At 37.9% G+C, this 23,265-nt stretch overlaps 1 protein-coding gene across 1 annotated transcript in view; it reads right to left on the reverse strand.

Annotated features, from left to right (window-relative positions):
* The window catches only part of SLCO4C1 (solute carrier organic anion transporter family member 4C1), a 60,071-nt gene extending 52,534 nt beyond the window's left edge, over window positions 1-7,537 (reverse strand). Inside the window, 2 exon segments of the mRNA NM_001135267.2 lie at window positions 2,581-2,844; window positions 7,003-7,537. Of these exon segments, the coding sequence (NP_001128739.1) occupies window positions 2,581-2,844; window positions 7,003-7,357 (619 nt within the window). The 5' untranslated portion in view covers window positions 7,358-7,537.
* Window positions 7,538-23,265: the final 15,728 nt, after the last annotated feature.

Genomic DNA, 23,265 nt, shown 5'->3' on the forward strand with positions numbered 1-23,265 from the left:
TCCAGATACTATCATGTAGCCTTTCCTGGCAAACATACTTAGCCTTTAACACAGTTTTACTTCATTCTATTTGTCTCTTTACCCACTCACCTCAATTTTCAATTATCTCGTTCATCTGTTTATTAATTGCATATTTCTTCCCACTAGTACATAAAATCCAGATGGCATGGAACTGTTTTACTGGTGTTATCTCAACACCATGTGTAGTCCATATCAATAAATATATATTGTATGAATGGCAGAATAACAGGAGGGCAAGCTGAGTTTTTGCTTTCATTTGCCACATTTAAGCTATTATTTAAATTATGAGTCAATTTACAGTAAATATATTAGATCAGCCAATTCCTCTATCTAACCTATTTCAATAATCTACTAAAATAATGAAAAATGTTAATTAGATCAATAAGAACTTGGTGAAAACCAGCACAGTACACTACTAAAAGTTTATGATCTGGCTTCAGCCATCTTAGTTTCATCTCTGGTCACACACAAACACCTTAATTTGTGGCAATTTTCCTTTAGGAAAATAAGTTCTTCACAATGGCCATAACTCCAGGTATAAATGGCAAGAGAGGAAGCTGAGAAGATCGTGGAGGACAGATCAGGCTTTGTACTGGAAGAAGTATTTACGCTTCAGTTTAGAGAGTCATAGATTTTTGAGCAAGGTTTGTTTACTTAAGAACAAGAAAGGCATCTGAGCAACTGAAAGGTTGAGGGCCCAGAAACAGCACAAAGATTACCACCTAAATGCTATGAACAAATAACTATCATAGAATCAGTATTATGTTTTCTTGTGTGGCAGATTAAAATTTAGATATTCCTTTACGATTTAGATTTCAATAGTGTTATACTAAAGCCTACGCTGCAATATGTGGCTTGTTCCTAAAACTACTCCCAGTGAAATTATGTCAAGTTGCCTTGTGCAGTCTTGTCCAATCTCAGATAATGTGCTAGAATCTATGTAAGTGCTCTTTCTGCTGATAACTTATTCTCCTTATCTTATTCATTCCAAACTCTACCACATTTTAAAAATACTCTCCATTCATACGCTTACATATTCTATTGTTACTTCTAAAATGAAGCCTACTTACCTAATAAGTGCACTGCTAAAACCATGCTGTGTAATATATAATTTGTTATTGAGAATATTTTCATGTTTGTTATCATTCTAGAATTGGGAAATTGATCTTGGGAAAGATTAATACTTTAATATTGTCTTGCATTAATACTTTAACATTGTCTATTTGCATTGCTAAAAAGGAACACCTGAGGCATTTATATAGAAAAGAAATTGATTTGGCTCACAGTTCTACTGTACAAGAACATAGTGCCAGCACCTGCTTCTAGTGGGGGCCTCTAGCTGCTTCCACTCAGGGCAGAAGGCAGAGGGCAGCTAGCCAGAGATCACAGAGATCACTGGGGAGAGAGGAAGCAAGAGAGGTACAGGGGAGGGGCCAGAATCTTTTTTTGTTTGTAGAAAGTCTCACTATATTGCCCAGGCTGGTCTCTAACTCCTGAGCTCAAGGGATTCTTCTGCCTCAGCCTTCCAAAATGCTGTGATTTTAGGCGTGAGCCCCCACGCCTAGCTCAAACTCTCTTTAACAGTTTTGTTGAGAACAAACAGAACTCACTGACCCTATTCCCAGGGCATTAATGTATTCATGAACGATCCATCTCCATGACCCAAACACCTCCCTCCAATATGAGGTTTAGGGGGACAAACATCCACACTATAGCAAATACTAATTTTCAATATTAACAAACAAATCTAACAATCTTAACTTTTTAAAAATAATACCTATAGCATAACAGGCTCCAATTATCCTTTGTCTTTTATTTTCAGGGGTTAAGTGAGTGAATAAAGCCTCTGAATTTATAACCATCTGATTTTATTTCTAATTATTTCAATATTTGCTATTAGAAGTCCCAGGAAGGACATTAGAATGTTAAGGTCTACTTTCATTTGTCCACCCTTCTGGCTCTACTATATTTGTTTTTTTATTTAAAATGTCATTGGGAAAAAATAGGCATATAATTAAATTTCCTTTCTGAGCCTTTGAATAATATATTTCTCCATCTAACGAGAGCAACTGTAGGTTGCTCTGAAGTTCTCTGTTTCTTATCTAGGTCCAAAAGTAGAGCTAGTTTCATTTCTTAGGAAAAGTTCCACTTTTCTAAATGTCACCTCTCTTTGTCTCAAATCAGGAATCAACATGTCCAGGGTGCAGAGCTGTAAACACAGCAAATAAAAGTACAAAGGGAAAAACTAAAGATCTCAGAACTCCAATGAGGTCACAACCTGCAAAGGAAAACAAGTCATCTCTTTTTGAGGAGGACTGTGTATAATATGGGGAATAAGAATCAGAGGCTTAAAAACTTGGAGAACCACTGAAACGATGAATAATGTACAGTCTCTCTAATCTCCTATCTCATAGAGTTCACACAATGAACAAACCAGTGAGGTGTGGAAGAGATGTAAACCCTTACCATACTGTATAAGTGAATTGCAATATAAAGTTAATGACCTAGTTTTATCCACTTCTTTAGATTAAAACAAACATAAACACAACAGAAACTTACCTTCAAAAAGAGACCCCAATTTATATTCTCCACTGAAAAATTGTGGCAATGAGAATACAAGTGCTCCCAGTCCAATCATAAAGGCTGCAAATGCAAGCCATCTCGGCTTATGTCCTCTTTCACCGAAGAATGATACAAATAAAGACAACAAACAGAATGAAATATCGTAGCTTGATGAAATCAGGCCAGTCAGGGAACTCTTCATTTCATAACGCTTCTCAATAGTGGAAATGCTAATATTTACTAGGCCATTAACTACAATACCTAAAAAACAGAAAAGTTGATGTGCATCATTAAAATTTTACCATATGATTAAGATTATTAACACAATGAAGTAGAGTTCGATTATTTGTTTCTTTTGTTTTTTTAAATGTACCAGTTTTCAAAGTCTCAAAGTTTCAAAGTTAGGCAACCTAAACATATTTCCTTGAAAATCAGTTTGCTTTTTATTTTTATGTATTTATTTTTTATTTTTATTTTATTTATTTATTTTTTTGAGACAGAGTTCCACTTTCATTGCCCAGGCTGGAATGCAATGGCGCGATCTCGGCTCACCGCCACCTCCACCTCCAGGATTCAAGTGATTCTCCTGCCTCAGGCTCTGGAGTAGATGGAATTACAGGCATGCACCACCACACCTGGCTAAATTTTTGTGTCTTGTTAGTAGAGATGGGGTTTCACCATGTTGGCCAGGCTGGTCTTGAAATCCTGACCTCAGGTGATCCACCCGCCTCGGCCTCCCAAAGTGCTGGGATTACAGGTGTGAATCAACGCGCCTGGCCCAGTTTGCTTTTTAAATTGTACACTTGTGAATTTTCAGGTGTCCAACAAAACTGATGCCTGCTACATACTAAATTATAGTTAACTAGGCTTAATTCATTTTTCTTTAAATGATGAAGTCAAACTGGTAAAGTCCCGTGAAGCCAGTTTGCTAGAGTTTCCAAGTATTAATATATCATACTCTCAGGGACCTCACTCAGAAGACTACAAAAGGTACAAGAGACCCCATAGGCCACTACAGTTAGGCTCAATTGCTTCCCAAATTATTCAATCCTTAAACATATTTATCTATGACAAGAGATAACTTTGACTATTATTTTGTCTCTTCCCTCCTCTCCCCAACTCCAAAAAAAGAGATAACCTTGATTTAGTCTTAGGAAGAAGAAATTGAGCTCTCAAACCCCTATATTTTTCTAACATTCTTACAGATATTAAAGTTACCATGTAAAGGATTCTAGAGCAAAAGTAAACATAAGTCCTTCAACCACACTTGCATTCTAAATTGTATGCAAAGTAAAAGAAAAAAACATACATTTATTATAACTATAGTGAAGGAATAGAAGGTAAACAAGGTAAGACTGAAAATCTGAAAATTCTGACTTACTTAAAAATGTCCTGTCCAGATATAGATTAAACTTACGGGAATTTTAAACATAACTATAAACTGAAAATTTTAAAAATCTGATTGAATTAAATAGAGATTCCTTTTACTTAGGTATGATAAATTGTTTTCATTCATTAACAGTCCAGATATAGATTAAACTTACAGGAGTTTAAACATTACTATAAATTGAAAATAAAAAACATCTGATTGAATTAACTAGATACCCTTTTTACTTAGGTATGATAAATTGTTTTCATTCAATACCAGAATGAGTATGTACATACAAGTCATGATCTCCACAAATCTCTTTAAATTTTGATTAAGACCGTAGCTGAAAATATATTTCAAAAAAAATAAATTGAACAAATTTAATAAGTTTCAAAACTCATAACATGTTTTTTACTTTTATACCAGTTTCATAAGACTATAAGCCAATTTACAATTCTTGGGATTTCAAAATAAGTACCTAAAGTATCTTAGGATGACATTTTTATATGTTATCTAATAATACAAAATTTTCCGCATCCAATAAAATCAACTTCCCTATCACTTGCCATACTGATTAAAAATTAGTTAATAGAAAGCATTGCCTTTATGGTAAAACTTCTCTTTGAAAAATAAATTTGTAAACTCCTCAAGAAGGATAGCACATTAATCCAATGACTCTTGAAGCAAATTCTATGCTATACAAGTTCCAAGAACACTACTTAAAAAAACAAAAACAAAAAAATCAGGAAACGCTCCGTACTACATCTCTCTATTGTAAATCAATGACAATAGGAAGCACATTAGAAAATTAAGTACTTAGAGAACCCCTGTTTGTCTTTGAGAAATGCTGGGTTAAATGAACTCATTTGACAAATTTTGTTTTTCTTTCCAATTAAATGTATATTTAAATATACCATGGAAATGATCTTAAGGATCATGTTTGAGAAACATGGCAATAAAGTTTTCAGGCATTCAAACTTAAACTGAAACATAAACTAATAATTTATTGGGTCACACTTTTTATTATTATAATTTTTTCTGAGACCTTGCCTCGCTTTGTCACCAGGCTGGAGTGCAGTGGCACCATCTCGGCTCGCTGCAACCTCCACCTCCCGGGTTCGAGCCATTCTCGTGCCTCAGCCTCCTGAATAGCTGGGACTAAAGGCGTGTGCCACCGCACCCAGCTAATTTTTGTGGTGTTTTGTTTTGTTTTGAGACAGAGTTTCGCTCTGTTGCCTAGGCTGGAGTGCAATGACACGATCTCGGTCCACTTCAAACTCCGCCTCCTGGGTTCAAGTGATTTTCCTACCTCAGCCCTCCAAGTAGCTGGGATTGCAGGCATGCACCACCATGCCCAACTAGTTTTTGTATTTTTGGTAGAGACGGGGTTTCACCATGTTGGCCTGGCTGGTCTCGAACTCCTGACCTCAGGTGATCTGCCTGCCTCAGCCTCCCAAAGTGCTGCGATTACAGACGTGAGCCACCACGCCAGGCCTATTGGGTCACTTTTGTCTCAGATTAAGCTTCTTAAATTGGGGACCTCTGGGTAGATGCTGCTCCAGACTAAACCTGACAAATTTTCTAGGAGTGACAATTATATTTGATAACAATTTTAGGCAACATTTTATATTAAATATAAAATGATATATTCTGGAGTAATATAGAAATTTCAGAGGAATTTTAAGATCATACACAAGACATTTTTTACTTGTGTCCAACTTTTTTATCTTCGCATTCCTTTGACACTGAGATGCTTCACAACTACCAATTTTGTAAAACTATGATCAAGACATTAATGGAGGGGAACTTTGGTAGGGACAAGAAAGTGGACAGGAAAATAATTCTTCAACACAAATCTACCTTCAGTAGAAGAGCTACAGCTGACTTGCAATCACGAAATGGTTACTTAGCATCTAATGCGCAAAGCAAGGGGCCCTGGGTTCCTTGAAGAGGAAGAATAAGAACAAAAAGTATACTTACGCTTTGACTTAGTTTTCTATTAACTTAAAAAATGAGCTGTTTTCAACCCTCTAAAAAATATATTTCTAAGGTTGTATTTCTTCCAATTAATCCTTGACTGATTATACAGAAAATATTCTCGGACTATGACTCAAGTGACCAAAAAATGTCTACGTGCCAATTCAACAAAGCTTCGGCATATCCTTCGTGATTCCTCTCCACCTCTTCTCCACACTTCCTCAAAGTCAACTCAGGGTAACTTCCTATTTTCGTTCAACCTCTGTATTGAACACACCATAAGCAGCTTTAACCTTCTCTGTGCCTTCTTTCAGGGAGCTGTTCTCCCTCCAGGATATCACTCCTCCAAACTGAGCTTAGATTGCAAACCCCGGAGGGTATAAATCTGAACTGAATCTGTAACTCCCGAGAGAACCTAAAAGAGATCCTAGAACAAAACAGATACTGGATAACTAATGTAACACAATGAAGATTAAGGCTCAACAACGTCGGGAGCCTTTGCTAATTTACTCACTGGGCTCCTCTGGTGCCCACATACTCTCAAACTAAATACACTCACAAAACATGAATGTCTGTATCTAATTTATACGATAGATTTTACATAGCTTTCTTCCTTGGAAGGCATCCCACTCCCACCTGCAAATGTATTACTCCTTCCCCTGAGGCAATGAAACAAATGTAAAAGTAAAATACCTTTAAAGAGGGCCTAGGTAAATTTTTGTCTTTATAATGTAAAATAAACTCCCCCAGGGTATACCTTTCCCAAAGGAAAGTTCTTGTAATCTTCCCTGTAAGTCTTGAATCCGCTAAACTGAGGTAAAACACAAGAGAGAAAAAGGCTTGTATAGCAAGTTTGAACTGTAGCGATAAAGGAGAAGCTGAGCTTTGGAAGGCTGGCTGGGGCCAGTAGGTTGACCTTGGTGAGAGCGCAAGCAAGTTCCAAACCCGGGGCCACCTTGCAGGGCGCGTCCACCGTCCCACGGACCCCGCGCACCTGCCCTCTCCCCCGGCTGGCTCGCCGTGCCCACCTCGCTCTCCACTGGCCCGAGCCTCGAGCGGGCGCTGGACTTTACCTTGTGTGACGGCCAAGAGGCAGTAGTGAAGCAGAAAGCCTCCAGGTGTGTTGCAGCGCTGGAGACATTGAGGATGGAAGTTCCTCCAGCCGTAAGGCCCCTCCTCAAAATCGGACAGCGACAGTGACCGGAGCTTCTCTTCGGAGACATTGGGAGGGGCTGAAGGCAGAGATGGCTCTGGTGACTTCTGGGGCTCCTGGGGCTTCTGAAGCTCCTGTGGCTGAGAATTCTCTCTCTGGGGGTCAGAGGACAAGGCAGAGACTTCGACTTGGGAGGGGGACGCAGACAAGCGGCGCAGGATGTCTGGGCTGGAGGGGACGAAAGCCAAGTTCTCAATACCTTTGGCGCTCTTCATGTCTGGATGGGTTCTCCCGACTCTGGTGCTTCAGAGCAGCAGAGCCAGGTCCCTCTCTGGCTCCTCCCACAGGCAGGTGACAGCGCCCCCGTGCGGGAAGCTTCTCGCCTCCTGGCCCTCCAGCCTCCAGCGCGCTCTCAGCCACCGCCTGAACCTTCCTACTCCAGCTCGCAGCTGTCTGGAGCGCAGAGCGCGGAGCGGGGGCGTTATCGCCCCAGGCTGTGGCTTTGGCGCTCAGCTGTGCCTCACCCGTCGCCTCAGGGACCAACCGGAAGGCGCGGCGTGGGCGTGCCACCCGGCGGCAGCCGACTAGAGGGGGCGAGAGTTCTTACCCCACAGCCTTCGACCGGAGTCCGCCTCCGCCTGAGCCCCTGCGGTTCCGACCTGAGCCTTCAGCCCGCAGCGCGCCTCCCTTGAGCCCAAGCACTGGGAACACACAGAGACTGTGGGAGTCTCTGGCCGAAAGCTCCCCCTGGGTGCTGACATGAAACCTGTAAACAGTTGCATCAGGAGATTGTTCAAGAAACTATCTTGCGTTTTTCTTCCTTTGCTGCTTACCAAACCAGGCTAGGCTTGGACTCCAAGAATCAAGACGTCAGAGGTATACTTTGGTTCATGAGCATCTTGATAAGACTTTTGCCTGTCATCCTGTTACTGGTAGGTGTCCAGGTTCTTGGCATCTTGAAGAAAGAATTGAAGAAAACGCACAAACAAAGCAAGGAAGGAATGAAGGGGTTTATTGAAAATGAAAGTACACTCCACAGTGTGGGAACGGGCGAGCATAGGGGCTCAAGGGCCCGGTTACAGAATTTTGGGGAGTTTAAATACCCCCTAGAGGGTTCCATTGGTTACTTTGGGTATGCCCTATGTAAAGGGAGAAGATGAAGTAAAGTTACAAAGTCATTTATGGCCTACGCCCTATGGAGAGGATATTTCCTGTTATAGCTGAAGTGTGAATAGGCCTTATGTTTCCTGCCTCCAGACCCTATTTTCCTGCCTCAGTCCTCCTTAGAAAAAGAAATCCACCCCACCCCACCCCCATCACCACCAGGATGAACATCACAGCATAACCACCGCTTTGCTTTTCCTTCTCCGAAACTGAAGGACCAGAAATTGTCTCTCTGCTGTGTATTGCATATCTAAGATATACAGTGATGACAATCATGTAAATAATTTCTACCGGGCCAGGCGCAGTGGCTCACGCCTGTAATCCTAGCACTTTGGGAGGCTGAGGCGGGTGGATTACCTGAGGTCAGGAGTTCAAGATTAGCCTGGCCAACATGGTGAAACACTGTCTCTACTAAAAATACAAAAATTAGGTGTGGTGGTGCAGGCCTGTAATCCCAGCTACTTGGGAGGCTGAGGCAGGAGAATCACTTGAACTCAGGAGGTGGAGGGTACAGTGAACCGAGATTGTGCCACTTCACTCCAGTCTGGGCGAAAGAGTGAAACTCAGTCTCTTAATAATAATAATAGTAATAATACATTTCTACCTGTGGAATAAATAAGAAAAACACTTCGAAGAGCTTAACACCATTGTGTCATGGTAGGTACAATTTAGTCATTCACTCTTTCACTTAACACAGACACAAAAAATTCTTGTGTCCTGGGTGCCAAACATTGTTCTAAGTTCTAGGGGTATACAAGTGAATAAAGACTGGCAAATACCCCTACCCTTATGGTGCTTATGTTTTAATAGGAAACAGTAATAATACATAGTACATGGCACATAATATGATAAATACTTTTTTGTGAAACTTTTGTTTCAGTTATATATGCTGTGTTTACTGGGTTGAGAGACAGATATAAAATATGTATCTTACTTTGGACAGAGGTACATTCTGTTGCCTGTTCCCTCACAATCGAAAAAACTCTAGACTGGCCAACCGGGCGCGGAGGTGCAGGCCTGTAATCCCAACACTTTGGGAGGCCAAGGTGGGTGCCTTGAGTCCAGGAGTTTGAGACCAGCCTGGGCAACACGACAAAAGCCTGTCTCTACCAAAAAATACAAAACTTAGCCTGGCATGGTGGTGCATGCCTGTAGTCCCAGATACTTGGGAGGCTGAGGTGGGAGGGTCGCTTACAACCTGGGAGGCTGAGGTTGCAATGAGCACTCCAGCTGTGCCATAGAGCCAGACCTTGTCTCAAAAAAATAAGAATTAAAAATAAAAATAAATTGTAGATTGGACTAAAACATGGGGAAAGAGTAGAAGTAGGAGCTAACATTTAAAATGTCTGCTATATGCCCCATTATTAAAATCTTTACAAAAGCAGCTGCACTGTTATATATAGTTTACATATTGAGGAAACCATATCCCATAAAGAATTAGTAACTGTCCCAAAGACACATAGCTAATAAGTGAACTGCCACTTAAGGATCCGAACTCGGCTCTCTTAGCCAGAAGTCTTCCCTGAACTTTGCATTTTCTGTCTTTTAATAACTACAGTGTATCTCCATCAGGTTAAATTATTGCATAGCAATTTTAAGAGATCAAAATTCAAAATTCTCTGATATTTGTGAGGCTTAGAAGATTAGTGCTTCTCTGAAAACCTCAGATTTTGGAGGTATTCAAATTAAGCATGGTATGTAATCCTCCTGGGCTTGCTTTCTACAAAAATGGACTCAAAGTAGGTAACTATTTTGATCACCATTTTATCTATGGAATACGAATTAATTTACACAACCAGCAAATTTCGTTTTTATGAGATGTGGTTACATAAAATCATGGCTTAAGACTATTTTACAGCTGTGACTTAATAAATCCATGCTATGCTATCAAAATCAGAGTAGCGTAATCATCCTGCACTTAAATTCATACTAAGGAGAAATCTCCACTCTCACAGTGTTAGAGAGAGAATTTTGGTTAAAGATTAGCAAAATTACTATTGCTTCATCTTAAATACATCTTGCTCTTACTGAAAGTTTCAATTTCCTGTTCCCTTACATTCTTTATGCTGCAGTGATGGAAGGGGCTCAGGTTTGCAACAAAAACCAAAAAACAAAAATAGAAAAGAAAACTTGGTAGTTTTCATCCCTGATAATTCTATGGAAAAATGTCCATTTTAAAATTAATTATTTGGTCAATCTAGGTTAAATCTGCCTCTAATGAACACAGTCAAAATATACCATATTAAATTTCAGAAGGTAATTGATAGTTTACTCTTCTTATAGTACATTTTATTTGCTATGTTTTTAAAGGGTGGAGAATGGGAGAAAGAAAATGTCCAAAATGTATAGTAAGGCTCCAACACTGTAAACAGAAGCAGTCCCTGCCTCTGGATATCATTCTCTGGGATGTGCCGTAGGTCTTTCCTTTCAGGAATTGGATGAAACAAGGTGAAGTGGCTTAATGACAGAAGTTATCAAGATTGTCCTACTAACTCCCCTTGCTCTGATTCCATGCTTAAGAGCGATCTTATGATTTGGGCCTTCCATGTAGATATGTATACTGGATGAAAATGTGTTGATATGCCTATCTTGAGTACTTTATCATTTTCCCCTCTGTGTTGTTAATGCTTTATTAGTTCCTTTCTGGTTTTAGACTAAATGTGAACCCTTTAGCCGTATAACACTATGAGCTCATACAATATTAAAATTAGAGGGATCTTGACAGTGGCTGATTACAAACATGGTCAAATGTGAATATTGTTGAGGTTAATTACAAATCCTAGTATTAAAGGTTTATTAATATCACAGCATCTTATATTAACTGAATAAAAGCAACCAGACAATCTAAGTGACCATCTTAGTATTATCGATTTATCTTTTCAATTTTAAATGTTTCACAAAACATAGTTAAAAATAAGTTAAATCTAAGAAAAAAATTAACACTGAACTGTATTGTTTTTAATACTGTTTTACATTGCAATTACACATAAATATATAATCATATTGAGAAGAAATGCAACTGTACTTTTTCTTTTCATCTTATTCATCATAAATCATTAAGAAATACATACATAAGCCAGGTGCGGTGGCCCACGCCTGTAATCCCAGCATTTTGGGAGGCCAAGGCAGGAGGATTGCCTGAGCTCAGGAGTTTGAGACTAGCCTGGGCAACACGGTGAAAACCCGTCTCTACTAAAATACAAGAAATTAGTGGTGGCATGTGCCTGTAGTCCCAGCTACTCAGGAGGCTGAGGCAGGAGAATTGCTAGAACCTGGGAGACGGAGGTTGCAGTGAGCCAAGATCACACCACTGCACACTGCACTCCAGCCTGGGTGACACAGCAAGACTTGATCTCTAAAAAAAAAAGAAAGAAAGGAAAAGAAATACATACATAAACATGGCTGATAATAATTACTTGAAACAAAAACATGTCAACATTTAATACAGTAATCCTATAAGAAAGCAAACAAAATAGATAGTAAAACACTAGTGTAAAAATTACAGAAGGCCCAGAAGACTCTCCGAGTTGAGGAGACAGAGCTGAAAGTCCAACAACACTAAGACAACTGGAATTTGCAAAGCAGAGTACCAAAAAGGAGAAAGCTGTATAGAGGGATGTGCAGAGTGTCCCCTCCTGTATTCAGTAGATATGGATAGCGTATGGTTGTGAAGAAACTGTTCTAGTCCAAGGAAATAATCATCTTAAGGGATTAGAGGAATAGTGGCTAGTGCTTGCTCACACAGGGCCTTAGGAAGGTGGAATAAAGAAGTTTTCAGACATTGAAAAAAAAAAACTGAAGTAACCAAAAGCACCTACAACCAAGAAATGTTAAAAAGAAGTTCTTTAAGCAGAAGGAAAATGATACCAGGTAGAAATATTTTTCTATATGAAGGAATGAAGAGCACCAGAAATGAGGAGATGGAGCTTAAGATGCATAGATAAATATGTGAGACTTTTTTCTTATTATTTCCATCTCTTTAAAAGATAATTCACTGTTTAAAAATAATAATAAACTATTACAGGGTTTATAAGATATGTAAAGGTAAAATGTGTGACAACAATAGTGCAAAGGCCAGGAAAAGAGAAATAGAAGTATGCTATTGTCTTTTACAGAAAGTGATATATGTGTCTCATAAGTGAAGTGATGTAATATCAAAGGTAGAATATGATAATGATTGATACTATAAGCCTTAGAGCAACCTCTAAAATGGCTACAATAAAAAACAGTCAAAAAAGTAGATAAAGTGGAGTCATGATAGATATTCAGGTAAGCCAAAAGAAGGCAGCAAAAGAGGACAAAGGAAACAAAAACTGTATTGGAAAAAAAAGAAAATCAGTAGCAAGACAATAAGTTGGGCCTAACCATATTAATAATCACACTAAATGTAAACAGTGTAAACATTTTATTTCAACAGAAAGGATTGCCAGATCTGATATAACATGCAAGAACCAGTTAAATACTACCAATAAGAAACACATTTTAGGCCAGGCACAGTGGCTCACACCTGCAATTCCAGCACTTTGGGAGGCCGAGGCGGGTGGATTGCTTGAGGTCAGGAGTTTGAGACCAGCCTGGCCAACATGATGAAACCTTGTCTCTACTAAAAATACAAAAATTAGCCAGGGTGGTGGCACATGCCCATAATCCCAGGTACTCAGGAGTCTGAGGCAGGAAAATTGCATGAACCCTGGAGGCTGAGGTTGCAATGAGCCAAAGTGGCACCACTGCACTCCAGCTGGATGACAGAGCAAGACTCCATCACAAAAAAAACAACAACAACAACAACAAAAACACATCTTACATATAAAGGCTAATAGACTAAAAGTAAAAGCAAGTGGTAAATCATGCTTACACTAAAAATGGCCTAGAAATTTGATAGTTAGATGAAATGGACAAATTTCTTATAAGACAAATCACAAAGATCTCTTGAGGTAATATAGAATCTAAACAAGAATTTATCTACTAAAGAAATTGAACTTTCAGTTTAAAACCTTCCCATAAAGAAAGTCTTAGGCTAGATGACTTTAGTGGTGAATTCTACCAAGCATATAAGAAGTAATACCAATTCTAAACAAATTCTTTCAGAAAATCAGAAGTGATTCCAACTCATTCTATGGTGCCAGAATTACTCATCATTTGTCTGGACTTCATCATAGTATCCACCCCAAATTAACTTTTATCCCTGTGGTTATGATAAATAAATGTGTGTTAATTGACAGTAACTATTAGTATAGTTGAGACAGATAATTCTTTTTGATTGAATGAGTATAACAAAACAATGACCGAATAACAGATTAGTGTCAACATAGAGAAAGAACTTTAATAAATGCTGAGAACATGTATTAGGATAAGCTATCAAGAATGTGAGGGCCATCTGGCTGCAACATCTTTCACCCCACTGATCATTAGGGTTGATTCGGCTGATGCGGCTGGCTAGGGGGGTGTCCCCTTCCCCCCTCACTGCTCCATGTGCGTTGCTCTGGAAGCTGTGTCCTGGGTCTAAGAGGACAACCATCTCTAGCAGAAGAGGGCGGGTCTTCCCTCAAGAATATATGACTAGTTGTGCTTCCCTGCTAGGACCTCCAAACAAGCTCTCAAGGACAGGCTATCAAACAATCCCATGTGGTAAAAACAATAAATAATGGCTCTCCTGGAACGTTTTCCTTCAAATTATGAATTCATGGATCCATGTTCCTCCCGTTTTCTGATTCTCTCATTTCAGAGTTATTTTCCCCTGCAAGTAAATTGGGGACAGAGTGAAGATCTTCATGCTAGATGTTTCTGCCCAGCACTGAAATATATCATATGGTATTTTTGCCCATATGCCACTGACCAAAACTTAGTCCCTTGCCCTACCAAGATGTTAGAGGGGTTGGTTATGTAGTTGTCCTGTATGCCAGGAGGAATGTAAAATAACTTGGTCAACACATAGCAATGTATCTGCCATAAATATTACGAATACTTTGTATAACAGCATCAGGACCAAACAAGCTAAAACCATGATTCATATCTAACAAGCTGATATAGGTTAAAAAAATTTTTACAAATCAACTTAAATCAAAACTGTAAGATAAGAGAGATTTATCTAAACATCACCAAATTAAAACATAGGTCAAAAATAAATAAATGTGAAGGACATTAATTATTGAATCCAGGTTAATATTTTTCTATCTGTGCCATTCAGACTATCCCAAAATATTATATTGAATTATAAATGTTGCACTAAAAGAACCATTGACTAATGGGAGCAAGTCTTATAATAACGTAGTTAAAATGAAAAAAAATTGAAATTTGTCATATGAAAATTAGTTGAAATAACTTGAAATTTTATCCTAAAGAAAATATGTAGTGGTTAACATGATAGTTGTCATAAAATATTTGAGTAGGGGCATCATTTAATACAGTTATCAGACTTATTCTTTTATGAATCTTAAGATTAGTACAAGTGCCTTGTATATAGAAGTAAAATATGGGCTCAATATAAAGAAAATTACTTTATAAATAGAGCAATTGTTCTCAAAAAGTGAACCCCTGAGGCAACTAAGACCTTCAAGGGGTTTGCAAGTTCATAACTATATTAAAAATAATATTAGGATGTTATTTGCCTTTTAAACTCTCATTTTCTTACATAAGTTGCTGTAGTATCTGCAATAAAAAAAATTTTAAGAAACAACAAAACAATCATTTTCTTACAAGTGTGCAGTGGAGTTTTCCAGAGGCTACCTGACATGTTGTGTCACAAAAAAGAAAACATAAGAACCCTTTATTAAGACAGAAATTAAAAAGATTTTTAAAGAGGTAAACCATTCCATTCTTCTCACTATAATTTTTGAAAATATAATTTTTTAATTTAAAATGTGTTAATATATAATGGGTTTATTATTGGTAATTAATTAATTTAGTATTAAAACAACTCATTTAATTTCTAATATAATGAGTATCAATGGCTATACTCCATTAAACAAAAGTTCTTTGGGATCTTCAATAAGTTTTGGTTTTGTTTTGTTTTGTTTTGTTTTTTCTTTACAAAACATGAGCTAGGAAAGACTCAGTAAGTTCTAAGAGTAAAAAGGGGTATGGAGACCAAAAAGTCTAAGATCCAGCGAAGTAGAGCTATACAAAATAGGATTGACTGCCTTAATACATAATGAGTTGTCTATCACTAGAGTAGCTAGCTGGTCAGTTATTAGGGGTATTGTGTGAGGCATGCAAACCACAGGAATTGGGTTGGAAAACCACTGAAGCCTACTCCAAAACTAAAATTTAATGATGCTTAAACTCTGTAATCATTGATTAATTTTATAAAATACTGATAAGAACATAAAGTTAGTTAAAATTTTTGTCAAAAATCTACTGTGTCAGAGCCATAATTAGAATTCTCTTGTCTTTCCACTACACCACTTTTATTCCTTCCCCAAATCTTATTCCTTTAGTTATCAACCTTACATCTACCTCTAGGCCTTGGCCAGGAAACAAATAGACTGTGTTCTGTTCTAACTGGAACCATTCATGAACTCAGTGTCTAAGATGTTTGTTGGTTTCCATCACCTTCCTTTCTCAGCACTCCTTGACTGAATCAAACATAGACCTCTCAGTCTTCTGATGTGCTGTTTGTTTACCTTGACACTTGCTCTCTATGTATGTCCAAGGCATTCAAAGTATATATTAGCAAAGAAAGACAAAGATTCAGTCCTGGGATGTGGGTGGGAAGTAAGAAAACAAGAATGAAGCAAATGAAAACAATACCTAATTTTGAGATCATCCGTGGCAGCGGTCTCCAAGTCCCCAACCTTTTTGGCACCAGGGACCAGTTTTGTGGAAGACAATTTTTCCATGAACGTGGGTGAGGATGGGGGTGCAGATGATGGTTTGAGGATGAAACTGTTCCACCTCAGATCATCAGGCATTAGGTTCTCATAAGGAGCGCACAATCTCACATGCAGTTCACAATAAGGTTCAGGGTTCCCGCTGTTATGAGAATCTAATGCCCCACTGATCTGACAGGAGGTGGAGCTCAGGCAGTAATGCTAGGTATCCTGCCACTACCACCTCCTGTGCAGTCCTGTTCCTAATAGGCCATGGCCCAGGACTAGTCCCTGGCCTGGAGTTGGGGACCCCGAACTATTGGATGAGATGTCATAAAACACTAAGGCACATACAACTGGACACCAACAAATACTTTCCCAAATAACAGGCCTGAATATAAAAGGTATACTAAATGGATGTCCTGCAAGACTTCCTAAAGAAATCAGTGAGTATAGAATTTTATGAGCACAAAAAATGTTGTAAGCATGGACATTAATTAGTTGCTGTGATGTATTTGTCATAATATTCAAGCATGATTGTTGTGTCAATGTTTTGGAATCAATTACATATTGTTTTAAGATTTTCATGGTTTTCATGGTTCAGAAGTTTATACCTGTATTTCCTTGGGAAAAAAAAAAAAAAAAAAAAAAACCAAGGCTATAGCCGAAATTCTGAAGTGAAATTAAGGCAGCAAAATAAAACTGGCTACTGGATACTTGGGATGATAGCAGCCAGGAGAGGCTGATCTAGAAGATGGTTTCCTACTGCCAGTAGGTGCCCTGGAGAAAATTTCAATAATCTCCAAACATTTTTGCAATTAGTATCTGGATATTTAGAAAGAAAAGGACCCATTTATTATGATCCCTGCTTCTTATGTAGTAGATACAGAAATGTTGTGGGGTTTTTTGAGTCCTAAAAGAGTAAAGACCAGAATACCAGTTTGGATATTTTTAAGAGAACGAATTGAACAAAGAGAATAACACAAACTTGGCATTGTCATATAATTTGAACCTCACATAAAAATGTCAAGATTTTTAAAATATGGCTGTTTTGATAGAAGGCAAAACACAAATACTTAAAAACCTTAATAAATAAAATTTTCTTTTAATCTCAGGTCTACTTGCACAAGGAACGTAAAATATACCACTCAAATAGCAATTTATCTGATTTTCAACTTAAATAAAATTAAACAATAAAGAAAGAAGGAGAGAGGAAAGAAATTTCATGTCTTTGTACCTAGCTATTCAATAATACACACTTATTTAGCAGTTATACACTTATCAATACTCACCAATACACTTAGGTGTTGGAAATGTTCTGTGTCATAATTGTGGTTACATGACTATACAGTAAATCCTCACTTAGGGTTGTCCATGGGCCCTTGGAAACCGTGACTGTAAGCCAAACGAGGTATAAGGAAACCAGTTTTGCCTTAGGCTAGTTGATATAAACAAGTGATAAGTTCCTGCCCATGTTTCTGATTACAGAAACAAACTTCTAAATAAAGACCAAAATATTTCTAATGTTAAATACTGAAAAAAAAGTGAGTCATACATATGTGTAAGAAAGATTAATAAAAACAAAAGATAATTATTTATAGCTTATTCCAGTTCAGGGTAGTGAGTGGGCAGAGCCTGTCCTGGCAGCACAGGGGCAAAGCAGGAAGCAGCCCTGGACAGGACCCCATCCCCCCAAAGAATGCACTTGTAGGTTCACTCACACTCACTCAAGACAGGCACCACTGAGACACTCCAGTTCACCTAACCAGCATGGCTTTCTAATGTGGAAGGAAACCGAGGTACCCAGAGAAAACTCACACAGACATGGGGAGAATGTGCAAACTCCACACAGGGGCTCCAGCAGGGAGTTTTTTTCTTTTTTTCTCATCAATGTCATAACAAAATGATGGTGAACAAAGTGACATTATTCAAGGATCTGCTGTATTCTTGCAAATTTCATCAAATTATACCCATAAAATTGGTGAGCTTTGTGTGTAAATTATACCTAAATAAAACAGATTTTTAAAAATCTGTTTGAATTTAGTAAAAAGGCAAACTAGACACCATATATTTCCAAAGGTCTTAATGTATTATCTCAATATCTACAATACTGATGCCTTGCCATTTGTTGGCCGTGTGACATTGGGCAAGTTATTCCACTTCTCTTAATTTCCTTTTCTGTAAAATGGAGAAAATAGCAGCTGTGGTATAGGACCGTGGTGTGACAATTAAATGAGTTTAATTCATTAATATGCCTGGCAGAGTGTCTGGCACTTAAGAAGGACTCCATTCAGTTATTCATACACTCTTAAATTCATGATCTACTACATGGAAGTTGTTTTACCAAGGCCTTGGTATAGAGCGGAGGATAAAATAGATACGTCCTTGCACTTATGGAGCTCTATATCCTAGCTTCGGGGAGAACTATTCATAATAAAAATGAAAGTACCTGAAGATAACTGTATTTGCTAGGCAGCAATCAAAATAGGTACACATGGTAGAGAGAGACCAGATGGTTTCTTTAGTTGGAGTGGTAAGGAAAGGCCTGTCTAGGAACTAACATTGAAACGGAGATCTGAATGGGGAAAATGTAAAGATAGCCTGCACAAACCTGAAGGGATTTGTCAGCCAAGGCAAAATGTGTTTTTGGGCATTAGGGTCACAGGAACATTTGGAAGCTTTTAAGCAGATAAATGACTATTTAATTCATGCTTTAAAATACTAACACGGCTCCTGCGTGGCACTGGATTTGGGAAGCCCAAGAACCTATCAGGAAATTGTATTAGGTTCAGCTGTGAGTTACAGAAAAGAAACAAAATCATATTATTTTGAAACACAATGTAAGTTTATTTTCTTTTCAAGAGGTCCAGATGTAACCAGTTCGTGGTGGTGTGGTACTCCAAGGAGTCAGAGATTCATGCTCCTTCTACTCTATTGTTCTGCCATATGGGGTTTCCACTTGCCAGATTAATTTTTGGCACAAAATGACTCCTGAAGCTCCTGCTATTAAATTACATCTGAATTTCATCCAATAGAAAGAAGGAAAATAATGAAAAAGGACACTACCTGGAAGTTGCACACGCCACATTTGTTTACATCGCTTAAGCCAGAAATCAGTCACACCTGGCTAAAGGAAAGCCTGTAAGGTAGTGTTTGTTATAAGCAGCCATGTGGCTCATTAATAATCTAGATTTGAATTACAAAGGAAGAAAGGATAAATTATATTTGGAAGGTGGTGGTAAATAACGATAACTTAGACTAAAAGAGGAGGATTCACAGTGGTGGTGAAAGAAAGATTGCTGGGTGGGCCTCTTCTTTCTAATGGAACTATGCTGTAGTGTGCAGATTTCTCCTTTGGGATTGTATAGTGTTATACAGCAGATTGCTCCCCCCCCCCCCAACTTTTTCTTTTCTTTTTTTTTTTTTGAGACAGGGTCTCATTCTGTGCCCAGGCTGGAGTGTAGTGGCATAATCTCTGCCCACTGTGGCCTCATCCACCCCAGGCTCAGGTGATCCTCCCACCTCAGCCTCCCGAGTAGCTGAGACTACAAGTCTGCATCACCACGCCTAGCTAATTTTTAATTTTTTTTTGTAGAAATGGGGTTTCACCATGTTGCCCAGGCAAATCTCGAATTCCTGGGCTCAAGTGATCTGCCTGTTTCAGTCTTTCAAAGTGTTGGGACAGCCGTAAGCCGCCGTGCTGGGCCAGCCTTTTCTTTAAATAGTGGTTTTGACAATGATCGCTTTCATCAAAAACATATTTTTAGAGAGGATAGCAAGGTCAGTTTCCTCCCTGCCACAACAAGGACTGGGATTCATTTCTCTACCCAAGGATGCAGTTCCTATTGCTAGCCCTTCTAACAGCTAAATGCTCTGGCAGGTTTCTACCACTACTGCCTCTATTACCTTTCAGGCTTCCTAGTGGAGAGGCCCTCCTGCTGACCCTAGCTCCAAGGCCTTCCACCTTCCTTTGATGGATTCATGTAACCAAGGTACATAGAGGCATTCAAGAAGTCTGGGAAATACCTGAAGTCACATAAAAAACTTAGTATTTGTGTGCATTTCTTCAAAACAGGTTTGTATCTATCATCAAAACTTTTAAGTTCTGAATCCAGAATGAGATACAGAAAAGTTTGATTATATCTCTACCCCCCAAAAGTTAACATTTACTGGTTTAGAACCAGTTTTGAGATATAATCAAACTTTTCTGTATCTCATTCTAGATTTCTGAGATTTCTCAAGAGGAAGATACTTCAAAACCCCAAAGGCTTTTTGCTAAATGTTCTCATCCAAAATATCATTTCAAAGAAGGACAGAAAGAACAAAGAAGGGAAAAGTTTCCTCCAGGTGAAAGAACTCCTTTGGATACTGCCTTTTTCTATCAGGTTCTTAAGGTTTTACAGTATGCCCCAACCAAAATAGTGTGAAACCAGGGGTACAGATGTGCAAATGATTTGGGCCCATGAACTAAAACTCCTAGAAAAGAACACTCAGTATTTAGTTTTTAAATACATGAATAAAGGTCAGGCCTAAAGAGCCATACATTCGGTCTCTTAAAAATCAAGAAAATTTAACTAATATTTATTAGGCACTTTATTTTAAAATCACATCTTCTTTACATTTCCCATTTCAATAAGAAAAGAGCTTCAGCTGAACAGTCACTTTGGTGAAGTCTTCCCTCAGTAGCCTCATCTCAGTAAATGGCCTCAGTAAAGCCAGAAAGCTGATTAAAAAAAAAAAAAACCCTTGACTATTCATGTTTCCTCATATCTCATATGTGATGGTTAATTTTATGAGGCTCCATGTCCTAATTTGACTGGGCCAAGGGGTGCCAAAATATTTGGAAAAACAATATTCTAGTGTGTCTGTGAAACTGTTTCTGGATGAGATTAACATTTGAATCAGTAGACTGAGTAAAGCAGATTGTCATTCCCAATGTGGGTGGGCCTCATCCAATCAGATGAAGGCCTGAATAGAACAAAAAGACTGTCCTATCTTCAAGCAACAGAGAATTCTCCAGTAGACTGCCTTTGGACTTGAACTGGACATTAGCTCTCCTGGGTCTCCAGCCTGCTGAACCCACCCTGCAGATGTGGGACTTGCCAGTCTCCAAAATGTGTGAGCCAGTTCCTGATAATAAACCTTTTTATACACACACATACACACACACACAGAGAGAGAGAGAGAGAAAGAGAGAGAGAGATCCTATTGGTTTTGTTTGTCTAGAGAACCCTAATATATTAATCCATCAACAAGCACTTTTTATACTAGCTCCAAGGTATGTCCTGTATCCATATACTTTGTTCCCTCTTTACTGCCATTAAACTCTTTAAGTTACCCGTCTTCTGTTTAAACTACTCTAATAGCCTTTTATGGCTCCTTAAATTCTACAGGTTTTTTTTGTTTTTTTGTGTTTTGTTTTTTGTTTTTGCACATAGAACCATAGTGAGTCTTTTAAAACATGAGAAACATTTAAATATCAATATAAAAATTCTAACAATGGGTTATAATTCAATAAAAAATAAAATATGTGAATATATACCAATATAAATAAGTAAATAAACAATAAATGAAGGAAAAGGGAAAGCCTTTCTGCACAATAAAATGCCAATTAATAATACAGAAAAAAATGGACTTAGAAGATGCTAAAACTAGTGGGTGACAGATTGATGAACAGGATATTACATAATCTCAAAATATCCCTCCACAAATTATATACTAATTATAAAAAAAGTGGGAAAATACTATAGTGATTATCTTAAGTTATCAAAACTAATATCACAGTATTGGAACAAACTGATATTGATGAGTCTTGATATGCACTGAGAAGGATACCATGCCTCTGGGTGGCATTCTTGACAAAAATGCATAGCCTGAATCAAATAATAAGAAATTATCAAACTCCAATTAAGAGGCATTCTACAAAATAACTGTCCTGTATTCTTCAAAATTGTTTAGGTCAAGGAAAGGCAAAGAAAGACTGAAAAACTGTTCAGATTGAAGGCAGCTAAAGAAACATCACAGCTAAATTCAGAACCAGAATTCTATTATGAATGCAGAACCAGGAAAAACAGATATAAAATATATTAGTGGGAAAATTGACAAAATTTGAATATAGACAGTGGATTAAGTAATAGAATTATAATATTAAAATTTCTGATTTTGATAATTATACTGTGATAATGTAAGAGAATGTTTATATTATTAGGAAACACATACTGAAGTTTTTTAAGTAAAGAGATGTGATATCTCCAATTTACTTTTAATATATTGATAAAGAATAGGAAACTGTAAATGTGAAAAAATATAAATAATTGGAAAGACAGAGTAAATGATATGTGAAATTTCCTTGTACTATTCTTGTAACTTTTCTGTAATTTTTCAATTAGACCAAAATTTGAAAATATAAAATTTGAAAAAAATAAGACCTTTCATAAAACCATCCAATTCTTTCCATCATACACAGAATAAAATAAAATGCCATTCCCATGGCCCACAAAGCCCTATATATTTAGCCCTTGCCTACCTCTCCAACCTTATCTCATACTACTTTACCCTTTTCTCAATATACTTTATTATAAGGATGTTCTGTTCCTTCCTTCAACATGACAAACTCTTTGCTGTCTTGTAGCCTTTGAATTTGCTATTCTCTCAGGATCTTGTAAAACTGATGTTTTCTCAAATCCAACCTCAGGATAAATGTTATCTCACAGAGGCTTTCTCTGACTTGATTGAAATGGTCATACCCATACACACACACACACACACACACACACACACACACACACACGCGCGCGCGCATTCTCTGTCATCTTGTCCTGGTTACTTTTCTTGTATCTTTTAAAATAATTTAGATTTTTTTTTACTTATTTATTATTATCTCTTTCCTAAACCAGAATAGCTTTATACTTCCAGTTCTAGCACAGTTAGGGTGCGATAAACATGTGTTAAATTAAATGAATCAGTGTGAAAGTGATCCACAAAATAGTTATCATTGTACGAATCATTATGATAGCTACCGTTTATTTCAACAGTAACATGCTAAGTCCTTCATCTGTATTATTGTGTCCTAACCTTCCCCCCACACCTTCCATGATGTGGCAAACAGCTTCTAAAATGGCTGTCAATGAGACATGCCTCCTGGCACTCATGCCCTGTGTCATCTTCTCCCCTTGTGTGTGATGACTGGACCTAGTAACTTATTTGTAACA

This window comes from Pongo abelii, chromosome 4 (genome assembly GCF_028885655.2).
Source record: "Pongo abelii isolate AG06213 chromosome 4, NHGRI_mPonAbe1-v2.0_pri, whole genome shotgun sequence".
NCBI lineage: Eukaryota > Metazoa > Chordata > Mammalia > Primates > Hominidae > Pongo > Pongo abelii.